Source organism: Chelonoidis abingdonii, chromosome 1 (assembly GCF_003597395.2).
Source record: "Chelonoidis abingdonii isolate Lonesome George chromosome 1, CheloAbing_2.0, whole genome shotgun sequence".
NCBI classification, from domain to species: Eukaryota; Metazoa; Chordata; order Testudines; family Testudinidae; genus Chelonoidis; species Chelonoidis abingdonii.
In genome coordinates, this window is record NC_133769.1 from 10,304,669 (window position 1) to 10,320,889 (window position 16,221).

At 64.3% G+C, this 16,221-nt stretch overlaps 1 protein-coding gene across 1 annotated transcript in view; it reads left to right on the forward strand.

Annotated features, from left to right (window-relative positions):
• IMPDH1 (inosine monophosphate dehydrogenase 1) overlaps positions 1 to 16,221 on the forward strand; it is a 42,686-nt gene that overhangs the window by 7,300 nt on the left and 19,165 nt on the right. Inside the window, exons 3-6 of the mRNA XM_075061912.1 lie at positions 8,308 to 8,356; positions 14,105 to 14,206; positions 14,422 to 14,496; positions 15,597 to 15,803. Of these exons, the coding sequence (XP_074918013.1) occupies positions 8,308 to 8,356; positions 14,105 to 14,206; positions 14,422 to 14,496; positions 15,597 to 15,803 (433 nt within the window). The remainder of the gene's footprint in view (positions 1 to 8,307; positions 8,357 to 14,104; positions 14,207 to 14,421; positions 14,497 to 15,596; positions 15,804 to 16,221) is intronic.

Genomic DNA, 16,221 nt, shown 5'->3' on the forward strand with positions numbered 1-16,221 from the left:
CAGCCCCACGTTTCCGGAACTGCTGCTGTCAGCCAGGCAGCGGCTGGGACCATGGAGTGGTGCTGCCTGCCGCCAGGGGCCCCTGGGGGTGATGGGGAGAGAGGCAGGTGGCTCTGATGGGCAGGTCTGGCAGGATTCCTGAGCACACATAAAGCCAGCCTGGCCTAGCCCCTCCGTCCTCCAGGCCCTGCTGGGGCTGCTCAGCCTCCTGCACTCTGTCCCCCCAGGGCTGAGCCTCTCCTTCCCCGGTGGGGGAAGCAGCGGGGTGCAATGGGCAGCCCCTGGGGCTGGCACGCAGAAGACTGGGGTCAGTTCTGGGTGAGTCACTGAATCGCTCTGGGCCTCGGGTCCCAGCTGTGAACTGAGGGTGAATCCTTCCGTTCCCTGCCCAGTGTCAGGCTCCCGGGCCCGGACAGTCGGCAAGGGCTTGTCCGCACTACGGCTGCTTTGCCCATCCAGCTGTGCCGGCAGAGCCCCCTGGTGGAGAAACAGCGTAAGCTAAGCACCTCCCCGACTAAGGGTTGCATCTACATGGGGGGTTGAGCCAGCATAGCCTCAGCGGCCGGGGGTGGGATTCACGCTGCTAGCCGGCAGCTGTGCTGGCAGAACGCTATAGTGTAGACGCAGCTTCACTTAGGCCTTGTCTGCATCTAAACGTTGTAGGAGGTGCAGCCATAGTTACACCAGCACGGCAGCACGGCGTGCAGGCGGCTGTACCAGTGTAAAAGTGCCTGCCCCAGTACGGCTATTCCAGTGTGGAAGGGGTGGAAGCACTCCTATTAGGGGTACCAGTGTGGCTATGGAGCTGCGTCTGCGGCAGGGCTTTCGCCGATCAGAACCGCACCCTTTCCTGAGCTGTTATCCCATGACCCTGATGTGCTGCTGGGCCCTCGGCGCAGCAGGGCCCTATCCGGGCGCTGTGTGCGACCCCGCTGGGGCAGGGGCATCTGCTCCCTTCGCTGGGTTGCAGGCTGACTCCTTGTGGCAGGTGTTTCAGAGCTTTCCCCGTAAGCTCTAAATCCCTGTGTGATGAACTAGAAATGTTCTTAATGTTTTCTCTGAATACTGTGTTGGTGCCTCAGTGTCCCCATGGCAGTTCTTAAGTATCTGGCAGAGCAAAGGGCCAGTGCGCCTAAATGCCTGACCCTCTGTCTCCTAGCAACTGATGGCCTGGGCCCCTCCTCTGCAAAGGTGCCAACTGAAGGTGTTGGAGACAAAGAGGTCAGGTGACCTCCTGGCTCGGGAAAGGGGCTGAGCAGAGAGGAGGGGCTGGAGGGGGTTGTTAGTCTGGAGCTGGCTGGGGACGAGGCGTGAGGGCCGACGTGGGGGTCTGGCTCTCTGCCCCCCAGAATGGACCCGGCCGAGGGGTCCGGTTCTCTGTACCTACAAGCTCTGTTTTAGACCCTGTTCCTGTCATCGAATAAACCTGTTTTACTGGCTGGCTGAGAGTCACGTCTGACTGCAAAGTGGGGGTGCAGGACCCTCTGGCTTCCCCAGGACCCCACTGGGGCGGGCTCGATGTGGGAAGCGCACGGAGGGGCAGAGGATGCTGAATGCTCCAAGGAGAGACCCAGGAGGTGAAGACGTGTGAGCTTCTTGCCCTGGAGACTGTCTGCTCCAAGGGAGAGGAGGCTCCCCAAAGTTCTGCCTGGCTTTGTGGGGAGCAGTTCCAGAGCATCGCCCGGTGACTCCATGACACCCTGGCAATGGGAAATTTGTGGGTGATTCACGGAAGCCTTCAGCCGCCAGGGCTCTGGCAGGTTGCCCCTCTGTAGGCTGGGTTCCAAGTGAGGCGTGGTGGGAATTAATGGCAGGAAACAACACACTTCCTAGGCCCTGAGCCTGTGGGCACTAATGGGCAGGGAGGGTGGCCGCTGCCGAGTCTCTGTGCTTGTTCGAGGGGTGCCCCGTGGTGTAACTGCAGTCTGGGAACTGAAGTGTTATGGTCCTGCAAGCACTGGGGGCAGAGTTAGGGGCGTGCATGCCAGGTCGCTGACGGGCAGGTTTCGGGTGTGGAGTTTCCTGCCCTCTGCGAAGAAGAGGAAGGAAGTGAAGGAAGCCCAGGCTCTCGACTGTGTGTGAGAGCCATGGACAGGATTGCTGCTCTCCACAGCATGGGTGCTCGGGGGGCTGGCAGACCCTGCTCCCTGCCCCTGCTTGCACATAGCATGGGGAGCAGGTGAGTGCCGGCTCATTCGCTCTCTCTTCCAGCGGAGCCAGTGCTTTGAAAGCTCCTGTTGGCCAAGCCCAGGCAGCAGGTTGGCACCGTTCAGAGAAAGCAGGGCACAGGGCCTGGCTGCTCCCTGGACGTTCGGGGTGATGGAGCCGGAGTGGGAGGCTGCACCCCTGGGCTCCATCACCTCCAGGACTGCGGAGGGGACAATTGAGCCCTTTCCTCTCGAGGCCGCTGGCTCGTAGTTCTGTAAGGTCACTGGTGACTGACAGTGGCCCCTGTCCGTCGGAGCGTGGGCTGTTTTCGGGGGTCCAGGGGGGAGATGAGCATGAGACTGGCCACAGGGTCTCCTGCCACTGGCTCAAGGCAAGTCCCATCCCCACGCCGTGCCTCAGTTTCCCCCATTGGTTGATGTCTGGTTGCAGCACTCTCTGTCTCTGTGCGGGATGAGTTGGAGGCTCTGGGCTGGTTCCCAGCTAGCGAAGGTCAGTCGCTGTCGATCTAGGTCAGGGCTCAGCACGAACAATTTATTCCTCACTCTGCTCTGAGCCAGTGACCGTGACGAGTTGCTGCTTCCTGGCACTCCTGTACTACCAGCAATCGGGGGGACCCTGGCTGCTGTGCCTTCCTATTGGGCGTGGGTGCCCTGGATGCTCTGCCTTGCTGGGAGGGGCAATTCAGCCCCTGGGCTGCTAACTGACACATGCCAAAGCCAGGGCAGTGTGTGAGGCCTGGCTCCCCAGCAGCCATAACTGGGGCCCAGCGTGTGGCTCCCAGGCACACCCTTAGCAGGAGCACCGTGGCACAACCATGCAAGGAGCGCTCAAGGGCACAGCAGCACCAGCACCTGGGCATCCAGTTATGGGGCTGTGGGAACCGTAAGTTGTGAGTTGCTGGGCATTGGGCATCCCCGTTCTCCGCCAGAAGCTTGGCCATGCTGCAGGGCCCTGTCACGGGTGGAGGAGATGGGTGCCTCTCCCTGGCCTTTGGCATCTCGAGATCTTACTGTCTAGGAACGCGTCCCCGAACCTGGGAGGCTGGGTGCCATGGGGCAGGCTGGGCAGCAGGCAGCTGTAGCTATGGGCGGAGGAAGAGATGTCTGATGTCTGGGATGGAGCGGTCTGTGGGCTGAGGGAGGTGCAGACTGGGACATGAGGTGGGGAGAGGAAGGCACAGCCCCTGTTGGAGATCCCAGAGGAGATAGACATGACCCACCTGCCGGGATCAGATGTGCCCGAGACAGTTCGGTGTGTCACTAATTGGACCCGTGGTTGCATTTTACACATAGCCCTGACCCGGGGAGCTGCCTTTCCCCTGGCCAGTTCCAGTCCCACCCAGCACTCTTCCTGCCCCAGCCGGCTGAGTGACTATTCGACAGCTGCTCCGTTCCACCCCAGAGGTGGCTGCATTTCAGTGGTGGGTGAAGGAGGCCCCTGTGCATGTGCGAATGAACAAGCTGCTCCATGCGTGGGACTCTGCTAGCTCAATGGGGCTCCTTGTGGTTGCAGGGGGCTACTGGATACCTGGGCAGAGCAGCTTGCAGGGGGGAGGGGATCCTCAAACCCCAGAGAGTGAGTCTGAAGGGCAGAGATCCAGGAGAAATCACCTGTTCCCTACCCTGCCCTGTGGCCGTATCGCCTCCTCCGTGGCTTGGTCCAGCCCCTGTGCTTCAGCCTCCCTGCCCATTGACCTGGGTGGCCCAGGGGGCTCTGGGCTGGTGAACTTGCCTGCGGATGGACGGGCTGGGCTCTGGCTTCTAGCGGGGCTCTGGCTGGCTCTGCATGGGCAGGGGAAGGTCCTGCCCTGCTCTGGGTGGCTGCTCCGGGCACTAAGCAGTGACTCTGCCGTGGTGTCAATGGGGCCCGACTGGTGGCTGCCGCAGCATGCCAGGTGTGACAGGCGTGTGCCAGCGCGGGGGGACGAGTCCCCTGTGGAGCAGAGCGTGTCCCCACCTGGTCGCTGGGGCTGGGGAGGAGTGTGGGGGGAGGAGGGGCTCATGGCGCTGAAGTCCCCATGTACTGGAGTGGGGGCCAGTCACTCGGGGTGGGGGTGGGGGTTGAGGTCTCTCCCCAGCAAGGGCGCATGCTGGGACAGCCGGGGGAGGGGGCAGTGAAGTCTTCCTCCACCCCCCACACACCCCGGCCTGCACCCTTGCTGGAGTCCCTGCTTGGGCGTCGTGTGCAACCCCCTAGAACGACTGGGCGCAGGTGACGGGGGGCGTCCCGGGCCTGGGGGAGAGGGGCCACTGCTCCGTAGCCCCTTGCACAGGAGCAGAGGTCATTGTACCTCTGGCGCCACCACGGCTGGACTCCTGGGGCCCACGAGTCCAGGAGGAGGCTGGTGGAGCAGAGAGGGGTCAGTGAAGAGCCCTGGGGCTGATTCAAGGGGTGGAAAACCTGCCTGCGAGTGAGAGACTCCAGGCGCTCGGTCTGGTTAGCCAGAGGTGATGCAGTAGGGTCTGTCTGTGTGGGGGATGGGAGAGCCGGGGAGGACTTTAGGTGAGGGACAGGATTTTCAAGCCTGTAACCTAAGCCAGGCATGGGGGAGGGGTGTCAGCACCTTTGCCCGTGAAGCTGGACAAAGGAAGGGGCCGGCTGGAGGAAGGGCAGTTCAGTTTTGGTTTTGAGCTGGGTGATTGGAATTCAGGGAATCCTATGCTGGGATCCAAGCACCCTGAACCCAACTCGATTGAGGGGTCCTGGTTGTGCCTCCAAACTCTCCTGTAACCTGCGTTCTGTTTATCATAAGCCTCTTTCCCAAATCTGGACCTTAGCGTCCAAAATCTGGGTGCTTAGCATGAACTTTTCTAAGCTTACTTACCAGCTTAGCTTTGATCTCGCTGCCACCATCCAAAAATTCCAGGGTTTTGGCCCCCTCTGGTCTCCCACCCAGACTTTCCTCTCTGGGCTAACCTGATAGTACGGATGCAATCTCTTTACATCACAATACCAAGAAGCATGTCTCCTCTATTCCACAAAGAGACAAACCCCAAATACAAGGAAACAGAAGAGATTCTATCTCTCCTCCCCCTTAGCTTCTTCCCGCCCTGGGACACTAGGAGAGTTAAACACAGAGCGTAGTGTTTCCCCTCCCCCCTGTCTTTCCTTTCTCCTTAACCAGAGAAAAACTCAAACAGGTTTTAAAAAGAAAGCTTTATATAAAAAAGAAAGAAAAAAGACATAAACATATTCTCTGTAACAAGATGACAATACAGGGCTATTGCTTAAAGGAAAATATGAATAAACAGTCTGATTCAAAAAGATATCCAATTTGAAACATTCCAGCAAGTTACACACATGTAAATACACCCAAACAACATAAAAGCCTATATTGTTTTTCTACCTGTACTTACAAGTTGGAAACAGAAGATAAGACGATAGAAAGAAGCTTCTCATAGCTGAGAGACAAACAAAAAGACCCAGAGTCCAAAACTTCCCTCCCTGACTTTGAAAAATCCTGTTTTCTGATTGGTCCTCTAGTCAGGTGTGTGGTTCCCTTTGTTAACCCTTTACAGGTAAAAGAAACATTAACCCTTAGCTATTTGTTTATGACACTGTTGTCCAATAAACCTTCTGTTTTACTGGCTGGCTGAGAGTCACTGTGAGTCCCAGGAAGAGGGGTGCAGGGCCGGGCTCTCCCACACTCTGTGACACCGGGCAAAGAGAAGGCAAAGAGTCGACTGAGTCCCAGCCTGCGAGTACCTATGTGGGGCCCAAGTGTTTGATAATGGGGAGGCCGAATGCGCCCCGGTGGCTGGAAGTTGAAGCTAGACGGATTGGGCCCGGAAATCAGGGTGAATCTCTCCCGGTGAGAGTCGTCGTTTGGCTGGTTCGTTTCCCCAGTGCCGTGGGGGATGCCCTGTCACTCACGCTGCTGGTTTCTGAGAGCTCTGCTCAGGAATTCGTGGGGGGCTGTTCTCTGGCCTGTGCAACACGGGGGTCAGACTAGACTGGGGCTCTTAACCTTTTGCCTTCTGAGCCCCCCTCCTCCCCCGCAACATGCAATAAAAACTCCATGGCCCACGTGTGCCACAACAACTGCTTTTCTGCATACAGAAGCCAGGGCTGGCGTTATGGGGTAGCGAGCGGGGCAATTGCCTGGGCCACGCCATGGAGGCCCCCACAAAGCTACATTGCTCAGGCTTCGGCTTCAGCCCCTGGTGGCGGGGCTTTGAGCCCCAGCTTCAGCCCCAGGTGGTGCAACTTCTGCTTTCTGGCCTGCCCCAGCGAGTCTGATTCCGGCAGTGAACCCCCTGGAACCTGCTCACGGCCCTCTAGGCCCCGGACTCCTGGTTGAGAACACTGGACTAGCCATCCCCGTCTGGCCTGGGCTCCAGGAATCTCCCGGGGGAGGGGGGGGAGGAGGGATGGGATGGGATGGGATGGGATGCTGCCACACTGCGCCCTCATCCACATGGAGAGATCCTGTCCCACAGCTCTGTCCCTATCCCATTGGACCCCTGTGCGCTGGGATGGGAGCAGGGTCCTGGGATGGGGCAGTGGCTCTGGCGTCAGGCTGCAGGGGGGTGTTGCTGGCCCCTGGGTGGTTAGAGAGGTGCTGGGTCTTAGTTTTCGGGGGGCTGGGGAGGTGTGGGCTCCCCCCGGCTCTGCCCAGGGTTGATGTTTGCAGCTACTACTGCTGCTTCTATTTTTAGCAGCTGCCTCCCCGTCCTGCCACATCTGAGTGGGAGCCAGGCAAGCGGGGAGGAGCAGGTGCCTTCCTGTAGCTGGGGAAGGAGGAATTCAAGGGGGCCTGGGCAAAGCCCTGCTCCCCCGCAGATCCCTGCCTCTGGGATCCGCACGCTATTGACCTCGAAAGGGGCTGGGGGAGCATGCCCAGGTCCCCTCACCCCTAGCCGACAGAGGGGCCAGTGGGGTGGCATGTCCCTGGCAGAGCTTCATCCATCCTGGACAGGCTGCAGACAGGGGGCCTGCCCCCCTCCCCCGGCTCAAATGCTACACTGTGCTGGCTGGTGGCCCCCTATGTGTCGTGGTGCCCTGCATAGGTACAGAGGGGTGCCTGCTGCATTGACCCCACTCCCTCTCTACCCAGGACCCCTGTGCCCCCCCAATGGCCGTGCATGTTCCCCCGCTCTCCTGGCCTTGCCCACGCGGCCCTGTGGGGATGCTGAACCCCGGCTCCACCAGTGGAGTGGGGAGCGCGGCCAGACCCCCTGCAGCGAGCTCGCCCAGCAGGAGTTTGCATCGGCCCCTTGCCCCTCCAAGCAGAGGTGGGAGCAGGGGGGCCAAGCCCTGCCCGGTTCACAAATAGCCCTGGATTAGCAGCTCAGCCAGGGCAGCTGGGCCTCCGTAATCCTGCCTGCCTGCAGCCCTCCTGCTGTGCCAGCCAAGGGCTTCTTAACCTGCCTGGCTGGCTTCCCAAGGGCCTGGCCCCTCAGCCCTGCCTTAGTGCTGGGCAGAGGCTGCACCGTTGGGCTGAAAGGGGGCAGGGTCCTGGTACCTGGCCAGCACACGTATTCACCCCCTCACACCGGCCATGCTCTGCTTTCTGCCCTTTCCTAGGATTTTTGTTCCCGTAGCTCCAGGGGCCGGGGATTCGGCCAGGCAGGGGCGGGGTTGGGCCAGGCTGGATGCCGACTCTAATGGGAGGGTGCTGGCTCTGGCTGGGGGCGGGCGGGGTGCCGGCTCTAACCGGAGTGGAAGGTCAAGCCGGGCAGGGTGCTGGCTCTGGCAGGGGGGACGGGCAGGGCGCTGGCTGTAACAGGGGGGTGGGGGGTTCAAGCCAGGCAGGGTGCTGACTCTGGCAGGAGGGATGGGCGGGGCGCCGGCCCTAACAGGGAGCAGGGTCAGGCCGGGCAGGACGCTGGCTCTAAGCGGGGACAGGGTCAGGCCGGGCAGGGCGCTGGCACTGACGGGAGCAGTCAGACATGGGACAGGACCTTTTCCCTGCTCGCCGGTCCCCTGCCCATCTTGTAAAGCCATCTGGGGCCCGGCTGCGATCACTGCCATGGCCCCATGCCAGGGGGACGGCTTGGGGGGAGCCCAGCCTGCCTTGTCCGTGCAGCTGTGGCTGTGTGTGGGCTGGGCTCCAGGGGCGTGGGGTCCCTGTGCGGTGTGGGGCTGCAGGGCAGGCCCAGCCACCGTGTAATGCTCTCCCCCTCTCTGTTTCTGCAGCGATTTCCTGATCCTCCCAGGCTTCATCGATTTCACAGCGGATGAAGTGGTGAGTCCGTCCCTGGAGCACTCGCCGAGGTGTCGCCTGGGCTGGGCGCTGATGGGTGGCATGCCAGCCCCTTGCACCCTGGGATGGGCAGTGCCTTGCTGCTGGGCACGGGGCCAGGGCAGCACCAGAGCTGGGGGGTGTTAACATTATGAGCCACCTTCCCCCATGGGCAGGCCCCTCCGCCATCCGCTCATACTCCCGCTAGGCCTAGGGGGTCCCATTGGGCTGGCGTGCAGCCCCCAACACCCTCGTCCGCCGAGGAGCAGGGTCCCTGGGGCCCAGCAGGGATGGTGTGAGGTAGAGCTGAAGGAGGAGACCGGGGAAGTGGTGTCCCTGCCATGGGGCCTGCAGGACAGCCTGGGGCCCGAGACAAGCCCGTTGGGGTTCCCTGCACAGCCGTGGGTCTGGGCTCTGCGCTGCATGGGTGACACATTTGCCCTGTCCTCCAGCTTGCAGGCCCCTTGCCTGCCTGGCCCAGTGCCTCGGGGAGAGGGGTATCCTCCTGCACCCAGGCCAGCTTCTCCCTGACCCTGGAAACCTGCGCGACCTGCAGCACCAGCGCCTGGGGCTCGGGGCATGGGCAGATGCTGTGCCAGCTCTCAGCACTCCTTGGCAGAGATCTGGGCTGAAATGGGGCCAGTGCCCTGTGCAGGGAGCTGGCCTGGGGCTGGGTTCTGAGCAGGGAGCTGGGCTGAAATGGGGCCGGTGCCCTGTGCAGGGAGCTGGCCCGGGGCTGGGCTCTGAGGAGGGAGCTGGGTTGAAATGGGGCCGGTGCCCTGTGCAGGGAGCTGGCCTGGGACTGGGCTCTGAACAGGAAGCTGCACTGAAGCCTGGCACAAGTGTGGGGAAGCCCCCGGCCCCGCACGGTCTGGGCCTGGCTTGATCGTTGCTAGGGCTCCGCTGGAGGTGAGGCAGAACCATGTAGTCTGGGGCTCATTTCACGCCTGAGGGCACGTGGCTCCGCTGTGCTGGGGGGAGAGGGGGGGCGCCATGCTCTGGCGCAGCCAGTAGCGGCTCTAAGCACCTGCCTGCACCGTCAGCCTCTCTGGCTTCACGCGCTCGGGCCTGGCTGTGCTAGGCTGTCCTTGTGTTCCCCAGGCGAGGCCCCTCCCTCACCCAGCCGCACTGGAAGTAGCGAGTGGGTAGCTAGTGAAGCAGATGGGTCAGTTATGGGCCTGCCCTTCCCATTCTGTGCCCCCTAGCTTGGGGCTGCAACTGGAGATATAGAGCCTTGGGGAGCCACAGCTGTTCTGAATCAGACTGGGAGGGAGTGGGGTGTAGTGGTTAGAGCAGGGGCCTGGGAGCCAGAACTCCTGGGTTCTGCCCTGGCCCTGTCACAGACTCCCTGTGTGACTCGCAGCGAGTCCCTTCCCCCAACTGGGCTCCCGTGCCCTCCAGTGACCCCCCCCCGGGCTGAGGTGACGTCTGGCGGGCAGTAGTGTGGAGTTGAACTGCGGAGCTCCGTGGAGGGAGCTCTAGAAGGGGGCGACTCCAGGAGCCTTAGCTCCAGAGCGCCGCGTCAGGTCTCTGCAGCCTGCGACTCGAGCCCTGTGACCAGTGACTGCTGCTAGCTGGGGCCAGGGGCCCCCAGGGCTGGACCATAGCCTGGCCCCCTCGTCAGTCTGACCATAAACCCCCCTAGTACACATGGCTGGGGAGCTAGCAGGCACCCCTCTTCCCGCGCAGGCAACCCCATGATGCAGCCACAAGCCGAGGGTGCTGGGAACTGCTTAGCATGCAGCTTGGCCAGGCAGTGGGGGGGGGGGTGTGTGCTGCCAGCCGATGCAGATCCCGAGCCCCTCTCCCCATGTAGGGTGTTTCCTGGCGAGCGGGGGGCTGTCTGATGGACCCCATCCCGTAGCAAGCTGCAGCATTGCATGCTGGGAGCTGGAGTCCCTGCGGCTGCTCCTGAGCCGGGTAACTTGTGGGCCCCACTGGTTTGGCTGGCTGGGGTGGGACCCCCGAGCTGGGTTCCCCTGGGTGCATTGGAGCCTGGCTGGGCCCCACGCCCCATTTCCTCTGCAGAGCCAGGCAGCAGCTCCTAGCTGAGAACCTAGCTCTGCCGAGAGCAGCATTTCAGGGTAATCAGGCTCCCAGCTGTGCTTGGCTAATCTACTGGGAAGCCCGTGAAGGTCAGATCTGGGACTGGGAGGGGAGCAGGGAGGGTGGGAATGGAGGGCCAGCTGGGGCGGGAGAGGTGAGCTCTCCGAGCACCGGACAAGGGGCGGCTGGGAGCTGCCCGTCTGAGCTCCCCCAGGGCAGGGTGCAGGGCCCAGCGTGCTCCAAGCTCTCCTGGGGTGGGGGCTGGGTTGGGGGTCGGGGCCCAGCGCGCTCCGAGCTCTCCCAGGGTGGGCGCTGGGTTGGGGGTCGGGGCCCAGCGCTCTGTGAGCTCTCCCAGGGTGGGCGCTGGGTTGGGGGTCAGGGCCCAGCGCGCTCCGAGCTCTCCCAGGGTGGGCGCTGGGTTGGGGGTCAGGGCCCAGCGCGCTCCGAGCTCTCCCAGGGTGGGCGCTGGGTTGGGGGTCAGGGCCCAGCGCGCTCCGAGCTCTCCCAGGGTGGGCGCTGGGTTGGGGGTCAGGGCCCAGCGCGCTCCGAGCTCTCCCAGGGTGGGCGCTGGGTTGGGGGTCAGGGCCCAGCGCGCTCCGAGCTCTCCCAGGGTGGGCGCTGGGTTGGGGGTCAGGGCCCAGCGCGCTCCGAGCTCTCCCAGGGTGGGCGCTGGGTTGGGGGTCAGGGCCCAGCGCGCTCCGAGCTCTCCCAGGGTGGGCGCTGGGTTGGGGGTCAGGGCCCAGCGCGCTCCGAGCTCTCCCAGGGTGGGCGCTGGGTTGGGGGTCAGGGCCCAGCGCGCTCCGAGCTCTCCCAGGGTGGGCGCTGGGTTGGGGGTCAGGGCCCAGCGCGCTCCGAGCTCTCCCAGGGTGGGCGCTGGGTTGGGGGTCAGGGCCCAGCGCGCTCCGAGCTCTCCCAGGGTGGGCGCTGGGTTGGGGGTCAGGGCCCAGCGCGCTCCGAGCTCTCCCAGGGTGGGCGCTGGGTTGGGGGTCAGGGCCCAGCGCGCTCCGAGCTCTCCCAGGGTGGGCGCTGGGTTGGGGGTCAGGGCCCAGCGCGCTCCGAGCTCTCCTGGGGTGGGCGCTGGGTTGGGGGTCAGGGCCCAGCGCGCTCCGAGCTCTCCCAGGGTGGGCGCTGGGTTGGGGGTCAGGGCCCAGCGCGCTCCGAGCTCTCCTGGGGTGGGCGCTGGGTTGGGGGTCAGGGCCCAGCGCGCTCCGAGCTCTCCCAGGGTGGGCGCTGGGTTGGGGGTCAGGGCCCAGCGCGCTCCGAGCTCTCCTGGGGTGGGGGCTGGGTTGGGGGTCGGGGCCCAGCGCTCTGTGAGCTCTCCCAGTGTGGGGCTGGGTTGGGGGTCGGGGCCCAGCGCGCTCTGAGCTCTCCCAGGGTGGGCGCTGGGTTGGGGGTCAGGGCCCAGCGCGCTCCGAGCTCTCCCAGGGTGGGCGCTGGGTTGGGGGTCAGGGCCCAGCGCGCTCCGAGCTCTCCCAGGGTGGGCGCTGGGTTGGGGGTCAGGGCCCAGCGCGCTCCGAGCTCTCCCAGGGTGGGCGCTGGGTTGGGGGTCAGGGCCCAGCGCGCTCCGAGCTCTCCCAGGGTGGGCGCTGGGTTGGGGGTCAGGGCCCAGCGCGCTCCGAGCTCTCCCAGGGTGGGCGCTGGGTTGGGGGTCAGGGCCCAGCGCGCTCCGAGCTCTCCCAGGGTGGGCGCTGGGTTGGGGGTCAGGGCCCAGCGCGCTCCGAGCTCTCCCAGGGTGGGCGCTGGGTTGGGGGTCAGGGCCCAGCGCGCTCCGAGCTCTCCCAGGGTGGGCGCTGGGTTGGGGGTCAGGGCCCAGCGCGCTCCGAGCTCTCCCAGGGTGGGCGCTGGGTTGGGGGTCAGGGCCCAGCGCGCTCCGAGCTCTCCTGGGGTGGGCGCTGGGTTGGGGGTCAGGGCCCAGCGCGCTCCGAGCTCTCCCAGGGTGGGCGCTGGGTTGGGGGTCAGGGCCCAGCGCGCTCCGAGCTCTCCTGGGGTGGGCGCTGGGTTGGGGGTCAGGGCCCAGCGCGCTCCGAGCTCTCCCAGGGTGGGCGCTGGGTTGGGGGTCAGGGCCCAGCGCGCTCCGAGCTCTCCTGGGGTGGGGGCTGGGTTGGGGGTCGGGGCCCAGCGCTCTGTGAGCTCTCCCAGTGTGGGGCTGGGTTGGGGGTCGGGGCCCGGCACGCTCCGAGCTCTCCCAGGGTGGGGCTGGGTTGGGGGTCAGGGCCCGGCACGCTCCGAGCTCTCCCAGGGTGGGGCTGGGTTGGGGGTCGGGGCCCGGCATGCTCCGAGCTCTCCCGGGGTCGGGGCCCGGCGCGCTCCAGCCTCTCCCAGGGTGGGATTTGGGATCCAGCACGCTCTGAGTTCTAGGGCCGGGACCCTGTGCACGTGGGACCTGCTTGTATTAGCCACCAGGCCTCATGAGCCTCCCTCAGGGGTCGCAGAGTGGAGCGGCCGGGCTCCCTTGTGGCTCGGGCGATGGGGTGGGACACAGGAGCTCTGGGGTCTAGTCGTGGCACTGCCCCTGTGTTGCCAGGGTCGTGTCCCCTCGGCCTGCGTGCTGTGGTGCGCCCACGGGGAAGTGCTGCGCTTGGCCCAGTGCCTGGCACCGCGCCACCTCCCGCTGCCGTGGGCTGCAGGACAGGGTCGGGCGTGGCCCTCGGGTGCTGTGTCCATCACAGGCCCCTGCCATGATGCTGCTTCCTGGCCAGCTCCCTGCTTTGTCACCCAGGGCCATGGGCTGGCGTGGGGCGGCTGGCGCTGAGGAGTGCCCAGCACCTGGCTGGGTGGAGGCATGAAAAGACCACATCGCTGGGGAGCTCAGCGCTAATGGGCCTGGTTGTAGGGCAGGGCCTGAGCTGTCCCTGTGGTGCTCAGCCTGAGGGGGATGGGATGTAGAGGGCAGGGCGTCCCGCCGAGCCAGCCGGGCGAGCCTGGGGGTGGTGAAGAAATACAGCTATTGGCACCGTGGGGGAAACGCTGGGGGCTGCACGCTGGGGCCTGCAGAGAAGGAGCCGTGGGGCGGGTGGGAGTGTGGCCTGCTGAGTATGTGGGGCAGGGGCAGGAGGGCTGGGACCCCCTGTGGGGCGGAGCACGGAGCCCCAGGGGAAGAGGGGATTTGGGGCAGGGCTGCGTCCTAAGGGAGCCCTGTGTGAGCTCCAGGCCCCCGTCAGGCCATATCTAGGGAATAACGCCTGGCCAGCCACAGGCACTAGGGCGGGGGCGTCTGGCGCGGCGTGATGCTCTCACCGCGCTGCTGGGGAGGAGGGCAGGGCTGTAGCCAGCGTCTGGCCCAGCCTGGGCATCTCCTGGCATCGGGCCTGGCTGCTGGGCAGCCCTGGGCTAGGGCTGGTGTTGGATTCACAGTTCTGCCCCCCATCCCCTGCCAGGGAGAGTTGTTGGCTCAGGGCTCTGTGTCTCTCCCCCCCTCCCCGAGGAGAGTCAGTGCTGGGGGGAGCTGAGGGACTCAGAGCTCTGTGTCTCTCCCCCCTTCCCATGGAGAGTCAGTGCTGGTGGGGGGGCTCAGGGGCTCAGGGCTGTGTCTCTCCCCCCCTCCCCATGGAGAGTCAGTGCTGGGGGGGGGGCTGAGGGGCTCAGGGCTCTGTCTCTCTCCCCGTGGAGAGTCAGTGTGGGAGGCTGAGGGGCTTATGGCTCTGCCTCCCCCAGGGAGGGTTAATACGGGTGGGGGCTGAGGGGCTTATGGCTCTGTACCCCCAGGACCTGACCTCGGCGCTGACCCGCAAGATCACCCTGAAAACGCCGCTCATCTCCTCGCCCATGGACACGGTCACTGAGTCGGACATGGCGATCGCCATGGCGGTGAGAGCTGGGGCAAGGCGGGGGGACTCCACAGCTCTGATGTCAGTGGCCCCAGTTCCCATCCCCAAGCCTCTTGCTGGAGACTGACCCAGCCCTGAGCATCAGGCAGCTGGGCTGGGCACCTCGTGAGCACCCTTCCCCTGCGCTGCCCCCGCCGCGGGGCACCCCCATTGCTCCGTGGGGCCAGCCAAGGCTCACCCGCTCTCTCCCTGCAGCTGATGGGCGGCATCGGGATCATCCACCACAACTGCACCCCGGAGTTCCAGGCCAACGAGGTGCGCAAGGTCAAGGCAAGTACCAGCCGCGCCCTGGGGCGACCCTGGCACCAGGGGACTGGCTCTGGTCAGACGCAGGGGCCGGCTTGCCCTGCCCCTCCTCACCCTGCACCTCTGGGGACCCTGGTGTGAATGGAGTTTGCAGTCACATGGGCCAGTCCCTGCACACCTTGCTGAGTCTCAAGGCGTATTCGCCTCCTCTCAATGGGTCAATTGTGTAGGTGATGGTCCTTCATGGGCCATCCAGCAGGCTAAAAGCTGAGCTGACACCAACTAGTCTGGGGTGTTAACCAGAACTGCAGCACCAATTTGAAACACAGACAGCATACAGCCAATATTCATAATTTCAACTACAAAATGATACAGACACACAGACAGCATAATCATAACCAGTAACCCGTAACCTGGTCTTAGACACCTTATATGACCCCCTTTACATAGGATTTGGTGCCACTACAGAACCTTGGTTGCAACCCATGTTCTATATGGTCCCAGTTTATATTAATAACGTCACACCTGGTCCTTTGTGGGCCCCTGACCGCAGTGTGCGCGGCCCCCCTGTGGAGCCGTTCCCAGCAGACGCCTGTGCCGGGCCTGGGCATCCGGCTCTGACAGGCTTCCCAGATGCATGAAGGTTAACGCCCCGTGGTGGGGTGGGGGGGTCTGAGCCACATGGAGACACCCGGTGCTGCCCCCCTTGGGCCTGCCAGGCCGTCCCCAGAGCCCTGGGGCATCCAGGTGGCTGTGGAGGGAGAGGTCTGCCCAGTGCCCTGGTGCCAGCAGGCCTGGAGATGGAATCGTGAGCTCCTGGCACCCACTGCCTGTATGCATGCTGTGGGGAGTGCCGGGCTGAGTGACGTGTCACCCCGCAGGATCGTGGGGCATTAGCAAGGCCAGAGTGCTTGGGATGAATGGGCGTTGGGTGGGGCGCTGTGGGGTAGGGTCCCTGGAGAGCAGGGCTGTGCGGGTCAGTGGGGAGATTGGTGCCCCCCGGGGAGCATAGGGGCCGGATGGGGCTGTTGCGGGGTTAGCACCCGGGCGGGAGCTTGCGGGAGGCCAACCCTGCTCTGTGCTGCAGACGCCTGGCTGGTGACTTCCCTCTCCCTCCCCTGCAGAAATTTGAGCAGGGCTTCATCACGGACCCGGTGGTGATGAGCCCCACGCACAACGTGGGAGACGTCTTCGAGGCCAAGCTGCGGCACGGCTTCTCGGGGATCCCCGTCACTGAAACGGGCAAGATGGGCAGCAAGCTAGTGGGCATTGTCACCTCGCGGGACATTGACTTCCTCACCGAGAAGGACTATGCCACCCACCTCAGCGAGGTAACAGCCGCCCCCGGGACGCCTGGGGCCCTGCCCCGGACACAGCCTCCCCTGCGCCCGGCTGCGTCTCGCGCCAGCCTGCCCTCCTCTGCCGCTCAGTGTCCAACCTGGGCCTGGGGGTGGGGGCAGGTTGGAATTCGCTGCCCTCTGGTAGCTCAGCCCTCTGAACATGGTGCTGTGAGGCCAGGCACCCAGTTCTGTGGGTTGGGAGTGCACAGGGGGCAGGGACATTGGGGCAGGGCTTTTGGAGTAGGGTGACCAGACAGCAGATATGAAAAACGGGATGGGGATGGGGGGTAATAGGAGCCTATATAAGAAAAAGCCCTAAATATCAGGACTGTCCCTATAAAATCGGGACGTCTGGTCATCCTATTTTGGGGAGGGAGCAGGGCAGGCGAATAGAGGGGGTGGGGCTGCT